This window comes from Solea solea, chromosome 4 (assembly GCF_958295425.1).
Source record: "Solea solea chromosome 4, fSolSol10.1, whole genome shotgun sequence".
NCBI lineage: Eukaryota > Metazoa > Chordata > Actinopteri > Pleuronectiformes > Soleidae > Solea > Solea solea.
The window spans coordinates 6,668,370-6,695,972 of NC_081137.1; the positions used below are offsets into that span (position 1 = coordinate 6,668,370).

Consider the following 27,603-nt stretch of genomic DNA (forward strand, 5'->3'; position numbering starts at 1 on the left):
GATGGAAAATAAAATAAATACATTCATGACAAAGTTTAACTCCACTGACACTTTTAATGAAGGTTGTGTCACAACATTTGGAGGAAATTGCTCCACAAATTAGTGTCATCTCACATTTCTCACACTTCAAACACTGTCCGGATATAATATCTCCAGTTCTCGATTAAAAATCACAGGGATATGAAAGAGATAATAAAACCCTGCACATAGTGTGCAAACGACACGGTATTAGACAAAGAAGCTGATGTTTGCTTGTGCACAAAACAAAAGTTCTACAAAGGCAAAATGTGATGTTTTGAAAAGGCAAATAACGGAAGCTCCCGAAGGAGAAAGGTACAGTGTGTAAGATTTAGCAACATCTACTGGTGAAGTTGCACGTTTCAGCTGAATATCTCTCACCTCATCCTTCCAAACATATGGCATCTCTCACACTGGACCTTTCATATGGCAACATAAACAGGATTTAACATGGCAAAACAAAAACAGCCAGTTAGAGGGTGAGTGTGCGTCATGTGACCTGTGCAGTCATCTCTATTTCAAAAACAAAATGTAAAAGGTAAAGAAAAGTTGAGCATTTTTTTGTGACCGTACCAACACAGATCTGCTTATTTTGCTCTGAAACTGTAACTATTTCCACAAAAACACATGAGTATGTTAGTCAGTTTTGATAATAAATTCACACAAAAAATCTAGATTATTATTGTTATTATTATTACTACATACATCCTAATGGAGCGTAGAGCAAATAAAGAATGTATTTTACTTCTGTGCAGTGAGGTTTGAGGTAGACATAAAATCAAACTGGAGTGTCAACATTTTTGCATCAAGAGGCTGATAAATGTTTTCTAATACTGTCATACAAGTGGTTTTCTTAGATACTCAAGTGTTTTTGGAGTGTTAAAAACAACAATCTAAAGATCTTTAAAAAATAGGTTATATCAAGTTTTAAAAGATGTAAATACTATGTCAAAAGGCAGTTGTCGGAGTTGTGAAATGTTAATTTAGCAAAAGTAGGACGTGGCAAAAAGAACAGATCCTACACTGCAGTTGTGGAGAGTCAACACCAATTCACTGCAACATTTGTTTTTTCAGGTGTCGGCGTGTTTCATCATGAGTTTGCGGCTGACCTCGTAACCCAGGAACAGAGCGCCGTTCGCAGGGAAGGTGCGGACCATGGTGGGGGTGAGGCCAGAGTAGAGCGCCCTCACGCCTAAACACAAGAAACAAGCAAACGTTACAGTCTCACAGGAAATAGAATGAGAAGGAAAGTGGATTATTTTTTACAGTTAAGGCTCTGAACGCAAAACATTCATTCACATATCTTCTACCACTTTATTCTTCACAGGAGGGTCACATGAGGCTGGTGCCAATCCCAGCTACATCGGGCGATAGGCGGAGTACACCCTGGACAGGTCGCCAGTCCATCACAGGGCCGCATAGAGACAAACAACCATCCACTCTCGCACTCACACCTACGGTCAATTTGTGTCCACTTTCCCTAATGGAACACAAAACATGATCTCTGCAAACACGATAAAACAAAGCAAACGATGAAACTCTACCTTCACCCCGAGCGATGGTCATGAATGTCCTGAAAAACCCTGCCTGTTTGCCCGTCATGGACATGACCTGGATCCGAGACTTGACACAGTCCATCGGGTAGACGACGAGCCACAGACACGCGCCGCCGAGACCACCGCTGAACACGATTGGACCCACGCCTTCAACGTACACGGCGATACAGGTTAGAGGACAATACAGTGATACTGTACATTAAATGTGGAGGAGGTGGAAGCAAGTGTATGAATCACAGGGGAAATATGAACTTCTTTCAATACATTTATGGTGAACTGTTCAATTTGATTTCTCTAATTAGGGCTAAACAATTTGGATAAAATATCTATTTGTGATTCTTCTTAAAATAACAACAGAAACACTTTTCACTGTGCCTCAAATATTCCTACAGTATTCTGATGCGGTTTGATAGCAGTGTTAGTCATTTTGTATTCTGTTAAAGGCACTTTGAGATGCTTGTGGGTCATATATAACACATATGTTCATATTATTTTAAAGAGTTGCTAATAGTGTGCACCTTTTTGATTTTATGCACTTTAAGTTGCACCTGAATCAAATATGACAAACACTTTGAGGTGTACGAAGGACGGGTATGACCAAAATCATTTTATTACTAGTTCTTTTTTATTTTTTAAATGCACTTTTTGATTAAATTTGTCATTACCTGCTGCTTACTGGGTGCAGCTAAATTTCTTTGTTTGAAAATGCCGCCCAACTGAATTTGTAATTGAATAGTCCTGGTGTATATCACATTTATAATTAGCAGCCTTTGCAATTGCAATTTCAATTTGAAAACACAATTTGGCCTTATATCTAATGTATCCACTCTTCCTAAAAACGGTATATTTGATCTAATCTCAGTATAACTATCAGCGACATTCAGTACCTATGTCATCCTTGTCACATTTCATGTAGTCAGCGAAGGTGGAGCGACAGAGCTCATAGGCACCGAAGAAGCAGAAGTAACCAGGGATTTCTCTGGCTATGGTGGTGGTCAGGCCCTGGAAGAAACCTTGAGGCCCCTCGTTCCTCATGATGGATTTCACCACTGACCACACTGTGCTTCAGAGAGAGAGAGAGAGAGAGAGAGAGAGAGCAGAAGGAAAGAAGCGTACAAACAAATGTTTAACGTCATTCAAGTGTGACAGACCTGCTTTTAGGCTAAATGTGCGTGCATTTAAAAATGACTTACTTCTGACTTTTCGCTATCTTGCCTGACATCTCCATTTCATACATGGCTTGCAGTCGACACTTGACAAGCTCAGTGGGACAGAGTACCAGAGAAGAGAAGATGGATGCGACCGAGCCAGCAGAGGCTTTCTGCACGTCACTGACAAAGAGAGAGGCACACAATACGTTTGTTTATTTGTTTATTTATTTATTTATTTATTTATTTATTTAACTTCATTTGACAACGAGCATTGACAAGAACAAAAGCCAGGGTAACTCCATCTCACCTCAGCACAGCTTCTTTGTCCAGTCCAGCTGTGAAGCGGATGACCTGCTGGCAGAAGCCGTAGCTCATGAAGAGCACAGAGTTCTCTGCGATGTTGGCCATCAGCGCCGGTGACGTGCCCTGGTACAAACCACGGATACCCACTTGCTTGTAGGTGGACGTGATGCAGTGGACGAATCCACGGTAGAGCGTGGGAAAGGTCTGCATCTTGACTTTTGCCGTGTCCAGAGGCTGCCCACTGAAGACACACGCAGCCCCTCCTTTAACAAAGACAAGAAGAAAACCAAGAGCATGTGATCAATACACACAGTAAACACAGGGAATGGCTGTTAGACAAAATCAAAGTATGAGCTCAGTGTGCTGTGGAGGGAGATAAAAATCACAGGGGGCTTTTCTGAGTGCTGCGCTTCAGTGAGCAGTATAAACAGTCATTACAAATGCAGAGAGAAACAAGCTGGAAAAAGAGCAGCATCATCGAAAAGTCCTGCTACGTCAAACACAGTTACTGGGACATTTGGTAAAGTGGTAGAAAATCAGCATGATTACTCCACAGAGATCGTGCTGTGCATCACACTGTGATAGTTTTGCTTTTTTTTACCTACGGCTCCTGCAGAGAGATCAATGATGGCCTGGACCGCTGGGTGTGGAGCCATGGTCCAAAGAGTTGTCAGAAGATGTTCTTCTTCTTCTCTACTACCTAGTGTAGAAATAATAATCACATAAAAACATTATTTTTGACTGCACTAACAACGTACACATTTTGGTAGGAGGTTCTGGGCCAAAGAAGAGCCCATTCAAATCTGATTAACTTCCTTTGACATAGCAAGAATACATTATCTTTTGTTTATCATGTTTTGACATTAAAATGACATGTTAATGCTACAAAAACATTTTGCTAAGGCTCAAAATGTGCCAACAAAAATTCCCAAATAATATTGATTTAAATCATCAAGACTATAAAAGCTCTATATAAATACAGACCATTACCAACTCTTCTTCTTTTGATTTTATTTGGTAGTAACAAGTAACAAAGATAGTTAGAGGAAAGGTAATGGAGTAAACGTTGCTAGAAAAGTACGCGAAAGTACAGTAACGAATTATTTGTAATTTGTTACATTATAACACTGATAATAATAACATTTTACCCATTCACGTTTATTCCAATAACGTACAATGGCCACGGTTAACTAAGTGTGAGTGACGTTTAACATTTGATGTATCTTCCATCTTTACTAAACGGTTTAATGACCTTTACTTTCATAGCGGCTAACTTTGCTAAAGTATGTGGCAAGATTTAGCACTTACACTTACACTCGTAAACTGTAATTCCTTAGTTGTAAACAGTCCACGTATAGTATAAAAATGAAGCCCAAATGCGACCGAACAACGCCGTTAATGTTCATTTTAACACACAAACCTTAGAGATGATGTGATGATGCGACTCAGAGCATCAGCGTGTCACGGCCGCTGAGGGTCAACGTCTGAGGACTTCACACGAACCGTAAACCGGAGTGTCCACGCGTGACCGCATGCTATCTGACGACAACAAGGCAAACACGGTTTATCTTCATGTTATCTTATGTTCGACATGTCCTGCGTCCACGCATGGATCCAGTCATCACTATTGTCAATGAATGGACCGGACTGACTGACTGACTAACTAACCGCCGCCCGTGATTGGACGAGGGCACTTCAAGAATGTGCAAAAGGTCCCACTCTGATCGAAATCGGAGGTACCGTTTTTAGTACCTGCTGACGTCGAAGATCAAAGTGGGGTCTTTTATTCGTCTTCTCCTTCCCTCCGTCTATTTCTTCTTCTTTGAACGAACATGGATAGCTGATTTCAAACGTTTCAAGTAACAAAAACTGCAAACAAAAAAGTCCCAAAGAAAGTAAATGGACAGCGCAGATGATGTCTAACCGTGTTTACTGTCAGAGGTAGGAAAGAATTGTAGTCCTTATTGTGGTCTGTTACGTCACTGCAAATATTTAGTCTTATTTCTGCTTTTATCGATGTTTGGCTAAAAGACAAACGTTAAAATACAGTAATGTGCAGCTTTGGTGAAGCGAGTGAGCTATCTTTTTTCAGTTGAAGATCTATAATATGAAGCGGAGTAACGCTTCCGGTTCACGTCCTCTCCTTCACACTTGTGCTGTGGCTGCAGCTGCATTACGCCGCCTACTGGACTGGAGAGTAGACGTTTGATTTTACGGTCAAAATAGATATATGTTCACATACAAACAACAGATAAAATACTGTGTGCCAATAATTAGATATAAAAAATAGGAAAGAACACATACAACACATAAGATAATAATATAAAAAATATTTGGTGTCCCTCCGTTTGCTGGTTGCTTGTTAACATTGTACATGTTTTTATACATAATCATTTTAATTTAACATCGTCTTTTTACTCATTCTCATGCAGTAAATCCTTTTTCTAATTTTATAATCTTAATTTTTAGTCTTCTTAAAACATATCTTCTTGTTTAAATGGCATTATACAGATAAATCCTAAGTATCTTCTCCTAAAATTGATCTTTTTATAGTCATTTCTGGGTCTCTGTATAAGCAAATACAGTTTATTGCTGTGCTGCACAGGCAATGCAAGTTCAACTATAAATAAAAATGAAAACAAAAGCAACTGAAACTGACTAAAAATATGTAAGGGTCGCTGCATTTCTAAACATTGTTGTTCTCTTGTTGCACTCTCTCCCTACAGAAACTCAACTGTGATCCATTTGCTGCACACACACACACTGCATAAGCAAAGGCTCTGACTAAAGGTCACTGTAGATGCATTTTTTTCTTCTACATTGAGGCTGAAAGATCATATAAAGCTCTGTTTAATATTTACAAAAACCTGCCAGGAGTACTTATTCAAATATTTAGCCAACAAGTACATCACATATAATCCAAGCATCTCATTTTGTATAAACAGTGGAAACTCCCAGAGCACTTCCCTGGAAGTGCTGTGATCTCAGCTACATGAACAGCTTTGACCGTAATTGTATCACAGCATGTTCTTAGTCAGTCACAGTGGCCAGTGCTTTAAACTCATCTACAACAGTGCTATGTGCTAAAAAGGCCACAGTCATTTAAACAGCATTTTGTTATTTGCTGAGAAAAAAATACCATAATGGAAATATCAAAATAAATTAGGCAATCATTTAAAAGTAGTACTTCCCAGAGTCTGGCTAGTTGCTGTTATTCATCCTGTGTTTGAACAATATTACAGTAATTCTCCATTGCATTTTTTCTGGTTTCTGCATTTGGCTTATGCAACAACAAAAACCTGCCACACACCATTATATTGGTAATTTGATGACGGAATATCCAGTTTATCTTTGTTGTTATTCACCTATATGGACTGAAATGCTGCAGAAATCCCATCTGTTCAAACAGAGTAGCTGCGGATTAAACCACGTGTCCCCTCTGTTCACCGGCTTATCCTTAAAAACTCAGACCAGCAATGGCTTACAACAGTCTGAACTCTGCTGAATTAGAATAAGTTAGAGTTACAGTATATTGTCTGCACTGAGGAGCTGAAATATTGTATACTGCAAACCATGTGGAAATGAGTGCAAATATTTAATTTCCTGTCTAAGATGGTGTTTTATCAGTGGAAAAACTGGTTAAGAATTTCTTTTTGCCATACAAAAAGAGGGAAAGTTAAAATAATAAAATAAAATTTAATATGATTTGATAAAAATACTACCACAATAGATCAGCTTCAGATGGAGGATTCACAAACTGTGACAGTGGGAGATGAAATAAGTTAATTGATGAAGCAATGACATATTTTATGTGAATTCATTGATTTATTTTATATCAATGATACTTAATGTCTGAATTACGAGGACAAACTGTTTGTCGTCTGACTACATTAACACTAACACTCTGATCATTTGTCTCTGTCAACAGAGCTGAAAATAGTCCAGTGGGCAAGGACGTCGCTTCAAGGTATGTGACCATGAATATGTGTGCGTTTGTCTGGGGGTAACGAAACAACAACACCTATAGCTGCACAAGCAATAAAGACACCGATGTTCCATTTTTCATTTCACTTTGCCTTTTATCAAAAAGAAAAACATTGAGGTTGTCTACATCACAGACAAGAATCATCAATATTCTGTGTTAAACAATTTTGCCATTAACAGAATGAACCCCATGCCCGTCCCTCCCCAGGAGCAAACTCCTCTATACACAGTATACTTTACAAATGACCTATAGTTCCTGTTCAGTCTTTTTACATTTTATATCATTATCAAAGTATCAATAGCTTTAAAATACATATTTCCATTGTAGTTATAACTGCTATCCTGATTGTACATACAGTATCATTTCCCACAGTTAGAGCCTGCTGAGCAATTGATGTGGCTCGTTACAAAATATTCTAAAGAGACGGTTTCGCCAAACCAAAAATGCTTGGCAGGATTTTGATGATTCATTCGACGAGAAGCATTATCGTACCGCCACCACCGCCGCATGTCATGACAATGGAAACGGATGCAGAGAGCTTCGCGCTGTTAAAGCAATTCAGAATACAACGACGTTGACCCAAATTCGCAGCTTTTATTTCATGTGTTCCTCCTAAACATGGTGTCAGTAATATCCTGAACCCTTCTCAGACTCTTCCCAGGGAAGTGCCAACTGTTACGTCTGCTTGGACTTGAGATTATGAGGTACAGTCAGAGAATCTTGGTAATCCCAAATTAGAGGAGTACACTGGAGGAATAACAAAGAGATTACAAAAGATCACTTTGACAAAAGAGTTTCAGTGCACAAGCATACGGAGATTAGAAAATTGGAGCCACATATTTGAATGGATCTGTTATACAAGGTAAGAGTTTGGAAATAATGTTCTCAGTGCCGAGCACAATCTGTTGGCAGTAGTAGGCTGTGCTCAGTCAACATATATTTGTTTACCTCATACAATTACAAACACTGACTAACAAGTGCCTGAAAAATGTGTAAAAAGCTGATTATCTGAATTCATCTTTGCATTAGTTTGAGTTTCTCAATCCTGCACAGTCACGAGTCTCAAGTGTGAAGCTCAGAAATCACCGTTCAAAAGCTGCACAAGTAAAAACTTTGGCACCAGAAACAAGTCCCTTTGGCCAAGAGTTGGGCACATCTCCAACGTAATATTCAACAAATGTGTGGAAGACTTTGTTTTCCAGGAGCTGGTATGTATTTCAGTCTGTGCGTGGAGATAACTGAAACAGAGGTGGATAATGACCAGACACCGGGATTCTCAGCCAGGCACTTTTACACGTGTCAGTCGATGAGGAACCTCTGGACTGAGTAAAGTTAATATCTGTGACTTTTTGTCCTCGCAGTTAAAACACCAAATTGGTTTTCACATGTAAAAGCATGCGGGTAGTTCCTTTTTTTTTTATTGACTTTTTTTTACGTTTTTTTTTTGCGACGGTGTCAACATGATTTGACCATTGGACACTTTAAAAAAAAATAAAAATCAATCTAAATGTGGGAAAAGCTACCAGTGTTTAAAAAATACATCAAGAAAGCCTTCGTTATTTTGTACCCTGTATACACACAGACAGAGCCTTGGATAAAAGAGTTTGGTTTCACAGAAGTTAGTGAAACTTTTGGCACCAAAACCATATCTACTTTTCTTAATATTAACCAACACAACCTGATTCAGTATCACTAAATGTCCATCAGAGGCTCTGGATACAATATGCAACCACTCTTAATCTGCAAGTTACACCACCTTAAAAAAAACACTGTTGGCATAATAAATGACTCTCTTTATACTTTTTTTTGACAATAGCGTGACTTTGCGTGTTAATTGTCTGAATTGTTGTCAGACTTTGTATTTTTGGCCATTTGTTTTGACAGCAGCAGGATGTTAAAATGGAAGATTTCAGTAAGTAATGAGTGTGAGCTGGAATATGGCACTGGCTCGTGGTTCTAAACACGTGGTTCTACTGTTTTAGCCGAGTTCTGAATGCAGTCAGCCTCCAGTGTTGTCTGCACTGAGGAGCTGAGGTTGTTTTGGGGCTCACACATATCGTATGCTGCAAACCATGTGAAAATTAGTGCACATATTTCATTTCCTGTCTAACACTGAGTAACAAAGGGTTTAATCAGTGGACAACTCATGATCCATCATGAATTGTATTAATTTCCTTTTGCCATACAAAAAGAGGGAAAGTTAAAATACAGGAAGTCATTAAAAATATGATTTGACATTAAAATCTGTACAATGTAGAATCTTCATGGATGTTTTTATTTATTTTTTGCTGTACAGTGTCCACAAATGTGTCCGCTTCAGATGGAGGATCTGTTACGCTGGATTCACAAAGTCAGCACTAACTGTGCTGTGAGCGCCCCCTATGCCTAGAACCCACATAAAACAGACTTGGCCAATAAAATCAGGTAAATTCTACGATACTGTCACTCTTCCACACCAAACTCCAGAGAGAAAACCAGGGATTTTAAATCAGTAAAATCAAATGTGTTATTTTGAAATCTTTCGTTGACATATTCCTCAGTCGCACAAACTGACCACACGAGGCAGCAGTAGACCAGCGACTCCTGTGTTCACCGCAAACTAAAATCACTGATTTTCTCTATGGACATTGGTGTGGGAGAGTGAGTGGTTTATAAACTTCAGTTTCCTGTATAAAAGTCTGTCTAACAGTGAGATAAAGACATCAAACAGATTCTTAGACGGCTAAACAATAAATGGCAGTTTGGGGGATTTTATATAAGATAATTCTTTATTTAATTTTGGTAGATAGGTTAGAATCCAGCGAAACAGGCCATCAGCTGAATGTAGGGACAGCAGAGCTTGACTAGGAAACCTCCAAGTGTGTGAAACTACTAAATAAAAGGATTTTTTTTTTCTTTTCCTATTTTCATTCTTTCTATTTATTTTTTTTAATTTTTTTATTAAATTGTGGCCGAACCTCAGCTTGATAAAGCCAAACAGAAGAGTGCGAGGGAGTGCTTACATTGTGGCTGAAGTTTTAGGCACTGCAAAAAATGATGATATTTTTTTTCCACGTTTCCGGTAAGGCAATTTGATCATGTTTAACAATATAATTTTTCAGTCTGTCCTCTGAAAAGTTTAAAATATGCACAATTTAGTCTAAGGAGAGAAACAACACTTGTCTCCCCATTTTACCACCCATTTTAAGATTACCTGTGTAAAAACAGCTACAATCAAAAATGAGGCACTTTATAAAAGAGTATATAGATATCTAGGCTATTCAGTAATAATCCTTATATGTATATTGTATACTGTATATACCATTGTAATGTGTCACTTTATATTAGACTTGTGTTATCTGTTGTGCAAATGAGGAAAACAAACTACAGTGTGTATTATAGTTTGCCTCTCTATTTGTATACTATAGTATATATACTATAATATGCAGTTATAATAGAACATAACAGTTGCCAAAAAGCATTTCAACTTTGACTTGTTTTCATGCTACACGGTGCTTGAAAAGGTATTATGTAAGACTTTACAACGTAATCGACTCATAAGTAGCTGATTGTGAGATTAAAAAATGAACTGAATGAATGAATGAAAAGTACATTACTACTCTGTTGACGATTTGCATCACATCACACGCAGGAGGAGTTTATGTGCCGGCAGGTTTTTTTGTTTTTTGAGTATTCATCGTTCTTATATGGCACGTGTTGTGTATTTTACATGAAAGTTTCATCATAGATTCTGCTTTCAGCCTCGTCTGCTTCTATGAGTTAGTATGCCGAGTCATGGACTCGATGGACTTTGCTGTGCTTGAGTCCATCGAGTTACTAGTTATGGATGTAAAATTCATATGTTAACTTAGAGTGTTTGAAGTGTTATTAAAGGACGACCGCTGTATAACAATTAGGCAGACATAGAAACTACCTTTCAATATGTTTGTATAACCACAAAGAAAAAACACAATAATTGTGCATCTATATTTCTAACAAGAATAATTTCCCCTACAATGCAGTTGTATTGCATTGAAGCTGCAGCTTTTTATGCATATACATATTTTAACGATATGCGTTTGCTTACTTGTTATAGCTGCAGCGACTGACTGTTTTAAATGTCACTGTTTATGTAAATATGGCCACTTGCATTTTGGGATAAAGGTGATCCGTTTATTTATTTTTTGTTTAAGAAGAGAATTCATCTTAACAAGGACAGGATTCCTACTGCGTGCCTCTCATTAAACCACCAGAAACGATCCATCATGGAACAAGGATGCACTGTGTGACTGGACCTTCTCCAGTCTACTGCCTTCATTTGAATATCAGCCACATAAAATGACAGGACAGTAACTGTATAATTGGCTGGAGCTTATGGCAAAGAAATTTACGACATAACATGTGATGACTTACAACATAACTGTTTTCAGAGATCATAATAAAGCAATCACCCATCCTTCAGCTGCAGCTCTGGCAGTTAAAATATAATCAGATTATGGCCGATTTGTTCAAGTTTACACCCCTATTGTAACTATTGCTGCATGGGATTTTCCTCCTGTGTTAAAATAAAATAAAAAAGGTGCAATGGATTAAATTTCCATTTCCACAACCTGCACCTCAGAAATGAACAGCAGTAAATAGCAGTAAAAGAGTAGAAGTGGCCAAGAAGTATAAAGGCTTTTTGGCAACTGTATATCTCAAATCAATTATGTTTACAGAGACGGTGAGTGTATGAAACCTCAGCCAGATGGAACCCGATGAGTATTTAACTCTGAATTTAGACAAAGGATGATGTGATGTGGTATCAATGGCAACGTAATCGGAGCCAGTAATCCAATCTCAGATTAAACTGATGTCAACATGCTAACTGATGTTTTGAGTGATGAGAAATAAAACAAACAAACAAACTCATGCACTTAAATAAGTGTGTTTGAAAGGAAGAGTCACAGATGGACATTTTTGTCTCATGTGATTGCCTGAAAGCCTTGTGACCTTTGCTGGATGATTGTTGGTAGAAAGCTGTGATGGGATGTGGCCTCCATGATCGGCATCATGGACACCTGAGAACAATCACAGTCACATCCTTTGTCCATTTTAAGTTAAATTATGATCAAATGTCATGTTTAATTCAAAATAACAAAACACTTCCCTTAGTTTGCATGTGTGTGTGTGAGTGAGTGTGTGTTTGGCACACATTTGGTTGACAGGAAACAGCAGAAGGGATGAGGATGCGTGTCCCGTAGTTCGACTCCAGAGTCCAGAGTGTGGAGCTGTCACACTGGCGTCACACTCGCATCCAAGACAAGAACAAAGATCAACAATCTGGAAGGGAGACAAAAAGAATTTATTAAAATCATGCATGATGTTAGAAATAATTTGAGCTTCAGAGGTTTGAGGCCCCTGAACATTTTGCAAAATACATCAACAAGAATGCAGTGCCACATTTAACTAAACAGGTAACATTGAAATCTAAATATTTTACCTCATTACCAATGAAGGATCACAAATAATCTATCAATAATCTATCAAATCATCTTTTCCAAAACAAGAGAATATATTTTAAAAAATATATATGTAGTACTGCTGCAGGCCACACTTTGGAAAGCGGTGGTTTAGATTATAACTCACACTTGATCTAATTTTCAAGTCTCCTCACACACAGTGTTGCAGAGGATCTTGGCCGTTTAGACTGGATTTCACATCTTCCAGTCCAATGTGTATTGCGCTTGTTTAACCTAAAGCTGCTGTTGGCTGCTTGGGTAAATATCACATGACGCAAGATATCTTTCTTAAAGGATTTTCTTAATGCAGGACTCTGTTGCAGATGTCAATATTATGTCTCCTGTCACTTTTGAACTTTCAGTGGTTAAAAAAAACAAGATAAGAGAGGTAGAAAACAAAGATCAGAGCATCAATGCTGTTGGTGTAAAGAAGAGCTGATTTACCTTCAAAAAGAATGACCTCAATTTGTGTGTACTTTAGGGGAAGCTCAGACAACTATACTAGACATCTATACTTTTATCCACCCTCTCTATATCATTACGAGTAAATAAACAGAAACACCTCTATGTGTAATAAAATACAACATAGCACAATCACACCACATACTAGCATTTTATATATAAAATGACCATTAACTAAACCAACACCTCTAACACATTTTCAATAAAACCGGACGATATAATCTTTATGATGGAGGATATATTGTAGATTTATCTTCTTTCTTTTTTATTGCAAACCTGTTTTATGAGGCTGCATTGGTTTCAGTGAGGTGTGCTGCATAATAAAGGTGCACGGAGTCACAACTAAGTGTTAAAGTCCATCCACTCTTTTGTCAGCTTGTGTTTTTAGTAGTGAGCAGACTGCTCGTCATCGACTCTTTTTAAGACGATAACTGCAGACTGTCACTTCGAGAGCATGTGGTGTCCAGCGTCCACTAATTAGTGCAAGTGGATCGAGCAAAGGTTACTAACTATTTATAAACACTGAACACTTCGTTTAATCAGATTTTATGCTAAGACTGTAAACTGATTACCAGAAGTCAGAATTTCCGACTCCCCATCATGGGATTCTAAGGTGGCCGCCATCACAAATTGTACTGTAAAATGCACTTGTGTCATTTGTTTCACAGTAAATCAGTTGTACACATACAGTCGTGCTGTTCTGTTTTATCTGTGGACAGTTGGTATGTGCAAAATATTGACATTATTGGTGTTTTTATTGACAGGTATTACTATCACTGGCTAGCCCAAGATACGCTTGCATCCATGGTTCTCTCATCTCACGGAAAGAGGTCACCTCGAAGGTAACGTCACTCCTGGTTCCTACTTTTGATTTCTAATGTTAATGGAACACAGCAAAGGTGTCAGTAGTGACTGTGCCATGCAAAGAACGGTTTAGAAGGCTGTCTAATGAGGCAAAAAAGTGCAAAATATATTCTGAGGATATTTTAGAGCAGGCAACACAGGTGTAGTGGTTAGCACTCTTGCCTTTACAGCAAGAAGACCCGGGTTTGAGAACCTCCAGTGGAGGATACAGCAGTAGTGGGTGGATGGATATTTTAGAGCAGGCATATTTTTGTTGTTTGAGTTTAAAAGGCTCGTTGCAAAGTCAACACTAACAATGTTTAGTATCTCATACTCTGATATTGTAATAAACACATGATTTAGTGTGATGTGGTAGTCACCACAGTACATGAATGATGTTTGAATGTCATTCAAAATGGCTGCAGTATAAGACAGGCACATTCACACCTTGCTGCAGCATGATGACAAAGTAAAGCATAGAATATTAACAAACTTCTGGCCGTTCACGCCAAATGCATAATAACTAATTCATCCTTTCAAATAATTGGCCAATTACGGTGATTGTCCACATACATGTGGAGACTGAATCATCCGAAAAATCAATCAAGCAAATGCTGCTCCTGCTTTGAATAAATTAGTTGCATAATTAGTTTCTTCCATTCAGACCTCTGATTGCATTTGCTATGTACCTGTATGTTTACATTTTACTATCCTGCCTCATGTAGAGAAGCTTTTACTTCTTGCCATGTAAAAGCAATTAATCTCTTCTGCAGTTCAGTGTACATGCATAAAGATGTACCTAAGCCATTAACCGATGGATAATTGTTATCTGTGCAACGAGAGGGAAACCTCAGAGCTGCCGTGCGACAGTGGCGCGCACACCCACACATGAACATAAACACCTGGCCCATATTCTGTCCCCACTACCTCCATTTATGTGAAATGGCTCATTACCAGCAGACACATCAATTGGCTTTGCTCTCGGAACACCCACTTGTGATAAGAAGAGACTCTACAGACAAACCCACAGCCTGAAAACTCAGTGCTGCCCACCAGCTGGAAGCAAAGGTACACGTCATTAAAGGATGAAAAGAGAAAGGAAGGAGTGACTAAGACCCACACATGAGTTTTGTCTGTGGATGATGCACATCTCATCCAAAGGGTTGACAAATATTGACAAAAGTCATCGTGTTTAAATAGCAATTTCCATGAAAAACTAATGAAACATTGACTTCATCATCAAAATATATTGTAGTTCTGAAGAACATAATATTACGTAAACATATACTCTTAAATGTTCATTTTATAGGTATGCAAACAATGCTTATTATAATACATCAACAAAAGAAAATCTCAAAACAACTTATGGTATTAAAGGTTTTTCTATTAAATTCAGGCAACCGAACACCTGATGCAAGATGTATCACTCTGTACCATATATGATTAATTATAAGGAAGATTTTATGAACACATACTTTTATATCTATATTTTAAGATGAGCTGTATTTACCTTGTCCATCCTTCCTACTGCTCTGGTGTGCTCTCAGTTCTTCTGACTTGTAGAAATCAATACTGGCATACGTGTTGAGGCCGGAGGCAGCACTGCTACCCATAGCGCTTCCTCCGATGTTGTAGGTAGCAGAGGTGCGTTCCACTCCAGCTTGAGGACTCTCCTTAATGGCTAAGTCAAGGTCAATGTAGTTAAGGCCTTGTTCACTAGATGAGGTGGAGGCTTGTGGTGGAGGTGTAGCAGACAAACCAGCAGACTGCTCGTTCTCCCACAGTGAGCAGTCCAAGCCGTGCCGATGGCTTTCTGCCTGGCTGCCCTCTGTGAAGAGGGAGGTAGAGGAGGGAGGGTGGCGTGGCAAGGAGGGAGGTGAGTTAAAAGTCTCTGAGCGGTGGCTGCGCCGTCCCGGCTGGTCACCTCGGACCAGTCTGCTTTTTCGCTCAGGAGACTGGAAGGACTTGACTGGAGAAAATCCCAAACCTGTCTGCTGCTCTGCAGATGAGGGTTGAGCAGAGTGGACGGCAGATCTTGCTGAGATGCTGGGATCTGAACCTTTGTTGTCTGTAAATTCAGCCGAGGCGTCTGTTGGTATTGCTGCCATCTTTACTTTTGTTCTGTACCCAGTGTTACCCTCTGCTGCTAGTGGAGAAGATGTGCTGTGTTCGTGTTGGGCCTTGGGAATAACAGCTGGTGGGCCCTGTGGGGTGCTGAATTTGGACCTAACAGGAGTCAGGGGTGTTGCAGACTTCCCTAAATCCATGCTGACGTATTCTGCAGAGGTGGACAGTGGTACAGAGAAGCTGCGAGGAAGGTTATTGGGATCGCTGTGGCAGAGATGTGATTGATTCAAGGGCCGTAGAGTTCCATGGATCACTGGTTGTCCATGTTGAGACCCAGCACGTCGTCCTCCATTGTACTTATCATCTTCGAACACAATACTGACATACTCACCAACATTTTGAGACACGGATGACGGCAGATTCTCCTTCACCCTGGGCAAGGTGTTAGCTTTCGTGATGTCTGCAGACATGCTGAGGGGACGACCCTTTCTCTGCTGCTTTGGGCTCTTACTGCTCGATCCACGTTTCTGATGGTGGCGTCCATCTTTTGTGGACATTCCTGCACTCTTATAATCTGCGCCAGTTCTTAATAAACTTAACCCTCTCCCTGCTGATATGGACTTGTCTTCTAGGCTTTCACTACTTGCTGAGCTGGAGGAGAAAGAAGAGGAAGACATGGAGAGTTGGCAGCCTCCTGCAGAGCCCGCTGCAATTTTGTTCCTCTTGCTGTATACCACTCCCCCTCCCCTTCCAGCACCATCATCCCCACTGCTGTCCTTTTTTCCCTCCCCTTTGTTGAAGTCCTCCTCAAAGCGGGTGTAGAGAGTGTGCTGATAAGCTCGTGGCAGGGAGAAGTAAGAATTGAACATTTTTGGTTGCAGCTGGTGCTGCTCGGGGTGGGAGGGTGGTGTGCTGCAGGCGGAGCGACTGCTGACAGGTGAGATGTTCATGTAGTCACTAGCAGCCCGACTCTCTATACTGGCCCTGCTGTCCCACATGCCCAGACGATGCAGGTCTGTGGAGCTGCTGCTGTTGGGAGACATGACCATATAGCCCTCTGTACTGGGCTGACGGATGTGCTGAGGAGGGGAAACACTGTTGTTAGGGGTCATGGCCATGTACTCATCATCTGCCCCAGGTTTGGCTGCGGTATCGGACATACCTATTGACAGAGGAAGTGAAACAGGAGGAGATGTCACTCCAGGCAGCATTGACATGTAACCAGTGTCCACAGCTGCTCCTGCAGCCACTTCTGTCCTGCTTTTTTCAACTGTCCTATTCTTACCAATCTCCCTGTTAGTATTCTGTGACATGATGGCATATTCTTCATCGTCCTCATCATCTTCATCTTTTCTATGTGGGGTCAGTTGCTCATGGGCTGCCAAAGGCAGGGAAGCCCTCTTACTTAATAGTCTGCGCTCTGCTTCAGATTCCCGACTAGACGCCCGCCGCATAATCCGTCTGCCTTTGGAGCGATGATGGGAACCAAGGAGACCCTCTCGCTGTCCCATGACTATATAGCTGGAGGAGCCTTCTCCATGTGCATGGTGTCCAGACAGACTTGGTACAAGCAGGGAGTGTTCCCCGGGACTTGAACCGTACTCATCTGAAGACCCATAGTCACTTGGTGAACCTGAAACAGAAACTCTCTGAGAAACACGAGGGTAAGAGCAGACCATCATTCCTCCAACTGCTGCCCCCACTAGGCCACACTCTGAGCCATGACCAGAACTGGAGGACAGACTAGGTGCAGGAGAGGGAGCAGGGTTAGGTGTGTAACGAGCAAGGCTGAGTGTAATCTTAGCAGGAGTTGGAGCCCTGGTGGGTTTGGGTCTCAGCGTTGGCGTAGTTGAGCAGGATCCATTAAGACTTGGACTGGAGCTGGCCCATGTCCCTCTGGCACTTGCTCCGCCCTCCTCAGACCTGGCCCCAATGCTGGCCGTCCGTGCCCTTGGAAAGCCATGGCGTGACGTCGGTGAAGTGCTCGTGCTGCTTCCTCCAGTTCCAGGTGTTTCTGTGCGAGCTCGTCTGGTGAAGCCCACCTGGCTTGGCGGCAGATTTGGATGATGGCGACGGCTTGGGACACTAATGGGGTTCGAGGCAGTACCGCCTCCACATGATGTTCCCACAGACTGAGATTTACTGCGCTGACGGAACTCCTCACTCAGGGCTTTCATGGCCTCCAGCAGGGTCTCGTGCATGTTCTGAGCCACTACTGAGTCGTCCACCTGCATCCAGAACTCTCCTGGACCAGTAATCGCTGAGCGACCCACCTCAATGAAGAAAAAGTTCTCTGAATGGCCACATCTGCGGACATTCATCAGTTGCAACACCACAGAAGCTACATCAGAGTTAATTTTGACAAAGTTGACTGTTTTGTCAGTTAGGCACAGCCGGTAGATGCCCACTAAGTTCCTGGCATGTCCAAGACCTTTAGGCCAAACCTTGACCTGCCACACTTCCTTGAAAGTTGGTATGGGAGACGGAGAGCTACACTCCCCACTACTGCCATAATCTTCAGGAGTTTTACCTTGGAAAAACACAAAGAACAAATGAGCAAAATCCATTAATTTACTGGATTACATCATGCATACATTGTAAAACAAATAAGCACTCAAGATTAAAACAAAAAAGATATTAAAAATAACCTTTTGAAATATTGATCAAAGACAAAATGACAAACCAGAGTAGGTGACACTAATAAGTAACATTTTGTTTCCCTATTATTACTAAATAGCTGCACACAATGATGTCTGCTGTGTCTGCCAAGCAGCTGTGCTGCAGCTAATTCATCACCATCACTTCCAAGCCTCAGCTCTGTAATTAATTAAGTCTTCTGAGGTATAGAATAAATCTAGCGCAAAGCACCGTGGCTGATCGAGAAACAATGCAGTGTTTCAGTTCAATACCTATAATATGACAAATAACAGAACTACATATTTTATTCACTGCACAACTGTGTTTTGGTGCCATTTTGTAAAATACATAACTACTATTCCCAGTAAACACTATAATGCAAGTTAATATACTAATACAGTAGATCTCCATTTGTAGGACCATTATTAACAGCTAAACGCATTAATCTTTGTATCTTGAGTGTTTTATAGCTTTTTTATTCGTTTTTAAAATACATTTTTATACCTTATATACATTTGGTATTTTGAATTGCGTTGCTCAACCTCTGTGTTTCTTTTGCTTCTTTCTCCAAGTATGCCGTATATTGCTTCATGTATCTGAGCACTGTGTAAACTTGTGTTTTAAAGGGAGAGTTCAGGTTTTCTAAGGTAGGGGTGTATGAGGCACTGATGGAGACAGAGACAGTAGAACCAGAATAATATTTTCTCAACCTAACCCAACATGCATAAATGCAACAGTCCCGAAGCTGTGTTACAATGTGGCAGATCAGATATGTGGGTTACTTTCAATGGGCTGCCTGACAGCATGGTTAACCACTGAAATTATTTTAAATACAGCATACAGTTTGAATGTTATTGATTTTTTTTACAGTGTGGCTACTAGGTTTTCTCTGCTGTCCCCATTCACAACAATGTGTAAATCATCTGGCTCCTTTCCAAACAGACAGCACCTAAACAGTGTATATTGCATGTAAAATGTTAGGTGCGTTTCCATCTGCCTGTTTTTTTTTTTGTGTTTTTTTTTAAATAAATTTGCATGGTATGCAAAAGAATGCTAATGCACAAGTGAAAATATATTGAATGTACACCAGGGGGCGACTCCACTGGTTGCAAGAGAAGTCTGTTTGAATGGAATTTCTTTGGGAAATTAGCCTACTGTATTTCTCACTTGATTTCTTCTTCAATAGAACACAATGTCAATTTGGTCAATTATGTTCCCATAGCTATGTCAAATAGATGATGGACTGCACTTTTGTGTGGACACCAGTGTGATTGACAGCTGGTGTTGACTGCAGAGGCCTGATTGCAGGTGACATCTGTGACCTTCCAGTTGCTAAACCTCAACATGGCACTGGCATAATTGTGAAAATTGTACTTAACAGCGGATGAAATCACACATAAAAGCACATTTGCTTTAAAAATAAAAAATTGGTTTGAATTGAATTTGCATTAATTTAATGGATCCCGCCTCAAACTCACGGCCACATGTGGCTCCCCCAGTCGATGCCCTGCGGACCTACGCTTATTTTAAAAATATAATGAGAACTTATACTAAATCATAGGCTATATTTATCACATTCTTAAATTCAACATTTAATTATATATAAGCTTGTCTAGCATTTTAATTACAATGGTCATTACAAATGTTATTTTGATTTAATGTTTTCATTCCATTGTATTTCTGTTTTTTTGTTGTGAATGGCGTGCAATATTATGATGGATTATCGAGATATAATTTTAATTTCTAATCACTAAACAGTTACATTTTCACAAACTGTCGGACTGTCTTCACACCAGCTAACCAGACTAGAAGTTCACTGGCTGCCAGGTGATTTTGAGTTTGCTTTAAAGCTATTATATGGTTGTTATTTCTATTATTAATGGAGAAAAATGTACTTCTAAAAATACTTTTATTATCACTGAATTCTTGCCCATGCAGCCCTAAAGGTGCATCTATTAAAAAAGAAAATAATATATACTATGAAGATATACTATGTGACGAGACTGGAGCTGAGCAAGCCCATTAATCTCAGTTTAACTGTGAGAAGCAATAAAGCATTTAACAGGGCGGGCTGGTTCAGCTCCGGCATCAATGATAACCGCGTAAACACGAGGATACCCAATAGAAACCCATTCTCCAGTGAGAGAAAGCGCACTAATGATGAGGATGATGATGGTGATGATGCTGCCATCTCCTCCCCACCAGCCAGCAGCAGCAGCGCCGTGTATCAGGAATGTAGGTTAGTCAGAGCCGTGTAGAAAAACAACAAAAACACGGGCCACACAGCAGAGCGCACAGCGATAGGCTGATACTATATGATGCGTCCCATGGATGGTTGCTATATGCCCACTGCGCCATGCAAAACACACGCCGTCGTATGTGCAATCGGCTGCATTTCAGCGACGGTGTGACTATTACTGCACCGTCGTGTTATTTCATGCGTCGTATGCAAACGTGTTTTCATTCATTTGCAGGAAAAATAGTAACAATAATCCTCTGGATGTACGAAGATCGTGCTGCACACACACAGCACATGCCGCCCATAGTGTTCGTCTATCATCATTATCGCGTGCACCTGCCTCTTGGTGCAAAAACACCGCCCAATTTGCATTTGAAGAGGCAAATTATTTCACACTAATTAGCTGCAATAGTAGAATTACAGCGCAAGAAAAACAAAAAATAACAAATAACAGTCAGAGTTAAATGTGCAGTGAGCGGTGAGACTGGAATGGCCGCGCCAAAGAGTGTGTGTGGAGAACAAATAGGCCTGATGCAGAGACACACACACACAGTGAGAACGCACACTTTCTCCACAGCTTACAGTTGCACTGAAGGTCCAGCATGGCTTGGTACCACTCGTTCTGCGCCTCCTCGCTGTCCGCAGCCACAGCGAAGCTCTCGCTGCGGGTGTACAGCACGATCATGTGCTTGTTCTTTGAGTCTGCCCGCTTGTTGATGTTGAAGCAGGTCTCCAGGTTCAGCACTTTTTTGGGCACGGGTGATTTACTGCGGAATTTCTTCTCGTTCTCGTAATATTCGAGCCGAGCGGGACCGTGCTCCGAGGCCGCCCTCAGCACGAAGAAGCGCCGGTGCATTGATTTGTGCTTGCGGAGATAGCCGCTCTTCTGCACATCTTCATAGCTCAGCTGCGCCTCGGCTGCTTGGTTCTCCATGACCGAGGCAAGCAGACAGGGTGTTTTCTTATTTTAAGATATTATGAGCCAATAATCTCAGGGAGAAAATAAAATAATATGAACTCATTAATCCACAGCCACTACATCCTTCGTCCTCCCTGTGTCCACGTTTAAGTGTCCAGCTGCTGCAAGAAGAAGGCTCAGGATGGGAAAATCTGCCGAACCATGTTTTGGATCTGGTCTCATCATAGCGTGAATCCAGGCAGCTGCTGCTGCTGCAGAAGGAGGAGGATGAGGAGGAGGAAGATGTGGATGAGGAGGAGAAGGAGGAGGAGGAGGAGGAGGAGGAGGACAGTGTCCACAGCTGCTTGCTGGTCCTGCAGCCCAGCCCAGTCCTCCTGCACGATCAGGTCCAACCGCGGTGCTTCAGGACGTCTCCTCCACCTGTCTGAGGTTGACGACAGTCAATCTCTCCCCACCACTGTCTAGTTAGGAGAATCTAAAGCAGCACTTCCGGTGTTGATTTTCAAAATAAAATAATAACGGCGCTGAACGTCAACTGCCAACTCCAGGACCCACTGATGTTTCTTTTTTTTTGCAAAGAAATGTACAGAATTTCTTCCAGCCCGTTACTTAAGCTTTGTATGTTTTTTACAATAACATATTGTGATTAATTTATCAAACATGTATCTACATGCAGCTAGAAGACCTGGGACCAGGTCGTCACGAGGGCCTTTCTGCACAGAGTTTGCATGTTCTCCCCGTGTGTGTGTGGGTTTTCTCCAGGTTCTCCGGCTTCCTCCCACAGTCCAAAACATGCAATATGCTGTCGTTTCATGCTGTGATTGGCATGGCATACTGTATAATACATTTACATTTAAGCATTTAGCAGGCACTTTTATCCAAAGCGACTTACCAAACAGGAATAAGCTACACAGAAGTGGTCTTGGGAAGAAATCCACTAGGTACAGTTAAGGTACTTAAGGAGATACAGTATAGTGCAGGGGAGGGGGTAAGGTAAGTGCTAGGACAGATGATGTGCTTCTTGACTTTTTTCTCATAATATTACAACTTTATTCTCATTATATTACGACTTTATTCTTCTAATGTTACGACTTAATTCTCGTAATTTAGGACCTTATTCTCCTAATATTATGACTTTACTTTTTAGCTCAGCCCTATTGCTCCGTTGCAGTATGCAACAAAGTAGTCTATTCCTTCTTTTCTTTTTTCCTGATGTGCCTTTATTGTGAAAGTCATCCCTAATTTCCTGTCTCCTCCGGTCTCGCTCTGTGTGGCTTCACTCCGCCTCTGCTGGACTGGCACCTCCAAGCCGGTGCCAGTCAAATACCTGCGGGGCTTCGGCAGTGCTGCTGAGGAGCAGAGGAACACTATGTTCAGGAGAGGGAGACTTCGCCTATAATCACGTGGACGACCAGAGAATTTCCGCTGTTAATCATTCAACATTGACCTGAGGGTTTTCTTCATTTGTTTGTTTGTTTTTTTACTCCACTGACTGTACAAAGGCAACAGAGGGAAACACAACCGCAGAACATGCAGTCTGAGGTCAGGGCTCGTGCAGCTGTCTACGCCTATAGAGCTGCTGAACACCATGCAGCCATTGAAAGCACATTTGCATATTTTACTGCAAAAAATTATATTTGAAAAAGAATAGCACATTTGTATAAAGATCTTAGAAACATTTATTTCATTTCAGTAATATTGAACCTAATTTGGCGTGTGTAAATGTGCTTTATCTATAGTCTTTTTTTTTGTTTTTTCATTCAGTATTGATTTTGTATGCTAAATGGAAACATTTAAAAAAAAACAAGTACAAGTACAATTTGAAAAATATAAAATCTCTATATAGTTGATTTATTTTTAATGTGAAGGTAATACACAGCTGGATAAAGTAAGTATAGTCAGCACCATTAACCAGAGCACATAATATTGTAGTGCTGACCTTAGGCGCTTCTTCGTTTTTTTATTGATTCATTTTGGCTGTGTTCGTGCACATGGCATGAATTTTGGCAAGATTGTGTATTTTCATTTGATCTTGTTATTTCCAGCTCCTACAGTAAGGCTAAAACACACTGTGTGCAGACAAGTGTTACACTCATACAGTTAAGCGCCAAAAATGTGCCATTGAAAACCATTTCAAACTGCAATGTTTAAACGTAATACATGGATTTTATTATATCTGGGTCAATTTGATTTGAAATTTGATACTGAATGAAATTTGATGTAGTTATGTAGTGGTTGAATGTTATGCTTGATTAATTTCTGACTTCTCAGAGCAGCCCAGTGAGCTGGCTCAAATTTGGGTATAAAAAGGTGAATTCAGTTTGTTATTTGCCATATAAATAACAATAACCTTTTTAGTTTTTGAAAGATATCTAAAATATTTCATGACAGGTAGTCTAATATATTTATTACGCACTGTAATATGTCATTATATAGTAGGACGTCAAAATGTCTTCATACTGTCAAAAAATGGCCTAGTATGGTAACGTCAAATGTCCTAGTATACTATGCCAACAAAAAACGTCCAAATATAAACTGTCACAATTTTTTCTAGTAGCCTATAGTATGTGATCAAACAACTGTCCTAATATAAACTTTTAAAAATGTCCTAATATAGTATGTCACCAAAAAAACTGTATAGATATAAACTGTCGAAAAGTGTCGTCAAAAAACTGTCCAATATAAATAGTCATGCATCCAAACATATAGTATATTGTTAAAAACATGTCATATTATAGTATGTCAAGAAAAAACTGTCTAAATATAAACTGACAAAGTTAAAAAATAAAAATAAATAAACCATTACATTAATCATTTTCACCTTTAATTACTACATCATAATCAGACCACAGACAGTTGACAGCAGATTTTTGAAGACATACTATACTAGGCTAGTATAATGAGTCGACAAAAAATGTCCAAATATAAACTGTCAAAAGTGTCCTAGTAATACTCGGACACAACAAGGAAAAATATACATTTATTGTCACAACATTTATTGTTGATTATTTTCAGACAAAGAGCTAAAACGGGATAATTTAGGCAGCTTTTATAAGATGAAGGGGGAAGGACTGCAGGTGGCAGCATTTCCTATAGGTAGTGGGGTTTTTTTCTCTGTTTTAGCAAACATTTTTACAATTTCAGCTGCCATTTTTCTTTTATTTGTCCAGCGAGGACATGAACGTTGATTAATTACAGGTGGAGCTGCTCCTGCACAAAGTAGCACTGATTTAAAAGCCTTTGAGTACTTTCCGTGACTTGGTACATTCCACTTCTCCCCTCTGAGTCGATCTATTTGGAATGTTCCACTTCCTTTGTCGGAGGCGGAGCTTCTTCTACTCCATCCATGTTCTACTTAAAGACAGAAACAAGGAGGACGAGGAGCAGCAGCGCGGTCAACCATGTGGACGAAGTGTGGTAACTGTTGCTTAAAAATGAGCAGCACATTTTTTTAGATTCTCTGTTTATGCTCTGTTCACACCTGCTGTCCGACCTGAGCGATCTGAACACAGGTGTTCAGATTACACCTGCGACTGCTGACGCTAACGTGACGTCACTGCTACACAACAAACACACGTGTGTTGTCAATGCGATAGTATGTTGTAAAAACTGTCCAAATATGAACTTTCCGAGTTTAGTATGTCATCAAAAACATTAAAATATAAATTGTCCACCTATGTCAAAGAATGCCCTCAACAGAAACTGTCAATAGATAATTAAAACTGTTGACGAACGAATGAGTATCTAGTCTGGCCAGTAGCAGGTGAGCTACTGCTAATGTGACGTCACTGCTCCACAGCAAACACACAAACGTGTTTGACTTAGTGTCAAATATATTATTATATAGTATGACGTCATATTGTCAACAACTGTCCAAAGTGTCCTTGAATAAAATGTCAACAAAAAGTTAAAATATAAACTGTCTAAAAGTGTCCTAGTATAGTATGTCGCAAAAAAAACATGTATTATTTAGTAAACTGTCCAATAAATAATTGGACAGATTACTAAATTTGACATTTTATAATTGGCAATTATAAAATGTCAAATGTCCAAATATAGTATAGTCAACAAAAAAATATCACTGTACCATTAAAACTGTTAAGAATGAGTATCTAGTCTGGCCAGTAGGGGGCAGGTTAAGTAAAAAAAAAAAAATGTTCAGGAGCAGTGGTTTAGTAGAATTTCAAAATAAAAGTGTCCGTGTTGATATGGATCAATATATAGTAAACAATAAAAACGTTTTCATGTATTTTCCTCACATTTCTTCATTCATTTACTGCAGTGAGCACATTTGAACACATTAAAGTGGACACTGCTTTGTCTCATCACTCAAGACCTGCAAACAGCTGCAGTTAAAGGCACAGTTCATGTGTTTTCAAGTCATTCCATTCACAGTCACCGGCTTTCGGCAGCGCTGTCACTAAATACATCAGAATCCTCTGTTAAATATTGAGATTTTACAAAAGTTTTCAGGATTTTTAAAGTCTTTGTAAATGATCATCAGCTTTTTTTTTGGAGCAGAGCTGAGCTGCCGGACCAAGAGCCAGAACCAGAACCAGGACCAGGATGAGGACGAGGAGCAGCGTGAACAGGTGTGTGGTAGCTGCTGCTTAAAAATGATCCGCATATTTCTTAGACGCTCTGTTCACACCTGAGTGATCCGATCACAGGTGTTCATATTACACCTGCTACTACTGCTAATGTGACGTCACTGCTCCACATGCAAACACACACCTGTCATTGCATTTCTCTTCACATTTATCAAGTATTTGTTTGGGCCAGAAAATGTTTGAAAAATGTTGATCACTGTTTCTCAAACCTGGAAATGATGATTCTCAAATGTCTTTTTTATCCACAAACCAGAAATTATTCAGTTTTAATTATTTCTTTGTTATAATGAACAAAGAAAGCGGAAAATGTTCAACATTTGTAATAAAAAAAATTACAACAAACAATCGATTATTAGAGTCTTTGACAATTCATTTAGTAATCGTTTAATAATGCAGTTGCATCCCTACTTGTTTGTATTTAAAAACAAAAAAATCACCAGAGACACCATTATCAGGATATTTGTAAAATCATATATTGTGATATAATGACACAACAGTGCTCGTGAAAGTGAGCACTTGGCACCATCTAGTGGACTGAAGTGTTAATTCACTAATCCACAAAGTTTGACGTCTATTTGTAACATCAGTTCAAAAAATATATGCAAAAAAGAACAATACTTGGTGTCTCAAAAGCGATATACTTTTGCCACACAAACTGTCACCATATTTCACCGTATTTTTCCCCCCACCACCATCACTACTAATAATTAGAGCTGAAACAATTAATCGATTATTAATCAATTACTATTTTGATAATCGATTAATCGGTTTGAAGCTTTTTTCATGATTAAAACAAGATTTCCGATTTTTTAAGCTTCTTAAATGTGAGTATTTTCTTAATTTCTTTATTCTGGATAACAAACAGATCATTAAAAATGAATCATTTTGGTTTCTGGACAAAACAAGACATTTGAGAACATCATTATTTTCAGGTTTGACGAACAACGATCAACATTTTTTAAGGTTTTCTGATATTTTATGGACCAAACCATCACTCTTTCACCTGTCATTTCATCACCTCACACAGACGATGTTAACAGCACTTTTAAACAGAGCCTCTGTTTAATGTGTGCACATGATTTTTCCATTGTTAACAGGTGAAAACTATGGAGGAGTGAAAGTGGCAGAATTCCATCATTAAATACACCATTAAATAATGAGTCAAATGTGTCATTCATTCATTACAATTGGAATTAAATACATACATGTTTTATTAAATGTGATATTCATTCACTCATTCAAAAAAACAATTCATTTGATGTAAAAAAGAAATTGGTGACTTTGACACATCAAATCAATTCATCATGCACTGCAACACAGGACGATGAAATTA

General features: G+C 39.7%; 2 protein-coding genes and 1 long non-coding RNA gene across 5 annotated transcripts; 1 reads left to right on the plus strand and 2 right to left on the minus strand.

Annotated features, from left to right (window-relative positions):
- Positions 1–34: 34 nt before the first annotated feature.
- slc25a15b (solute carrier family 25 member 15b) lies at positions 35–4,887 on the minus strand. Of its 2 annotated transcripts, XM_058626753.1 has the most exons (8): positions 4,781–4,887; positions 4,449–4,567; positions 3,630–3,728; positions 3,033–3,291; positions 2,768–2,905; positions 2,462–2,637; positions 1,563–1,721; positions 35–1,210 (listed from the first exon to the last, which is right to left on the minus strand). In XM_058626753.1, the coding sequence occupies exons 3-8, from the start codon at positions 3,682–3,684 to the stop codon at positions 1,089–1,091; spliced, it is 909 nt and encodes a 302-aa protein (XP_058482736.1). In that variant the 5' UTR covers positions 3,685–3,728; positions 4,449–4,567; positions 4,781–4,887; the 3' UTR covers positions 35–1,088. The 2 variants fall into 2 exon arrangements, with proteins under 2 accessions (XP_058482736.1, XP_058482735.1); XM_058626752.1 differs by lacking the exon at positions 4,781–4,887 and having other exon boundaries at positions 4,449–4,722.
- On the plus strand, positions 4,834–27,417 carry LOC131458068 (uncharacterized). Of its 2 annotated transcripts, XR_009240057.1 has the most exons (5): positions 4,834–4,969; positions 6,957–6,995; positions 13,720–13,797; positions 26,182–26,252; positions 27,368–27,417. It is a non-coding gene; the product is annotated as an uncharacterized LOC131458068 (long non-coding RNA). The 2 variants fall into 2 exon arrangements; XR_009240056.1 differs by lacking the exons at positions 26,182–26,252; positions 27,368–27,417 and adding an exon at positions 21,774–22,202.
- On the minus strand, positions 10,990–21,772 carry si:ch211-284e13.4 (insulin receptor substrate 1-B). Its single transcript, XM_058626751.1, has 3 exons — positions 21,324–21,772; positions 15,309–18,395; positions 10,990–12,314 (listed from the first exon to the last, which is right to left on the minus strand). The coding sequence occupies exons 1-3, from the start codon at positions 21,673–21,675 to the stop codon at positions 12,307–12,309; spliced, it is 3,447 nt and encodes a 1,148-aa protein (XP_058482734.1). The 5' UTR covers positions 21,676–21,772; the 3' UTR covers positions 10,990–12,306.
- Positions 27,418–27,603: the final 186 nt, after the last annotated feature.

What these genes read in the sequence shown, in the direction of transcription:
- slc25a15b (XM_058626753.1), bottom strand. Translation starts at nt 3,684, where the DNA reads ATGGCTCCACACCCAGCGGTCCAGGCCATCATTGATCTCTCTGCAGGA. An exon ending in TCTCTCTGCAGGAGCCGTAG is followed by an intron (nt 3,292 to 3,629) that starts GTAAAAAAAAGC and finishes TCTTTGTTAAAG; the next exon opens with GAGGGGCTGCGTGTGTCTTC. An exon ending in ATGTGACAAGGATGACATAG is followed by an intron (nt 1,722 to 2,461) that starts GTACTGAATGTC and finishes TGTACGTTGAAG; the next exon opens with GCGTGGGTCCAATCGTGTTC.
- si:ch211-284e13.4 (XM_058626751.1), bottom strand. Translation starts at nt 21,675, where the DNA reads ATGGAGAACCAAGCAGCCGAGGCGCAGCTGAGCTATGAAGATGTGCAG. An exon ending in GCTGGACCTTCAGTGCAACT is followed by an intron (nt 18,396 to 21,323) that starts GTAAGCTGTGGA and finishes TGTTTTTCCAAG; the next exon opens with GTAAAACTCCTGAAGATTAT.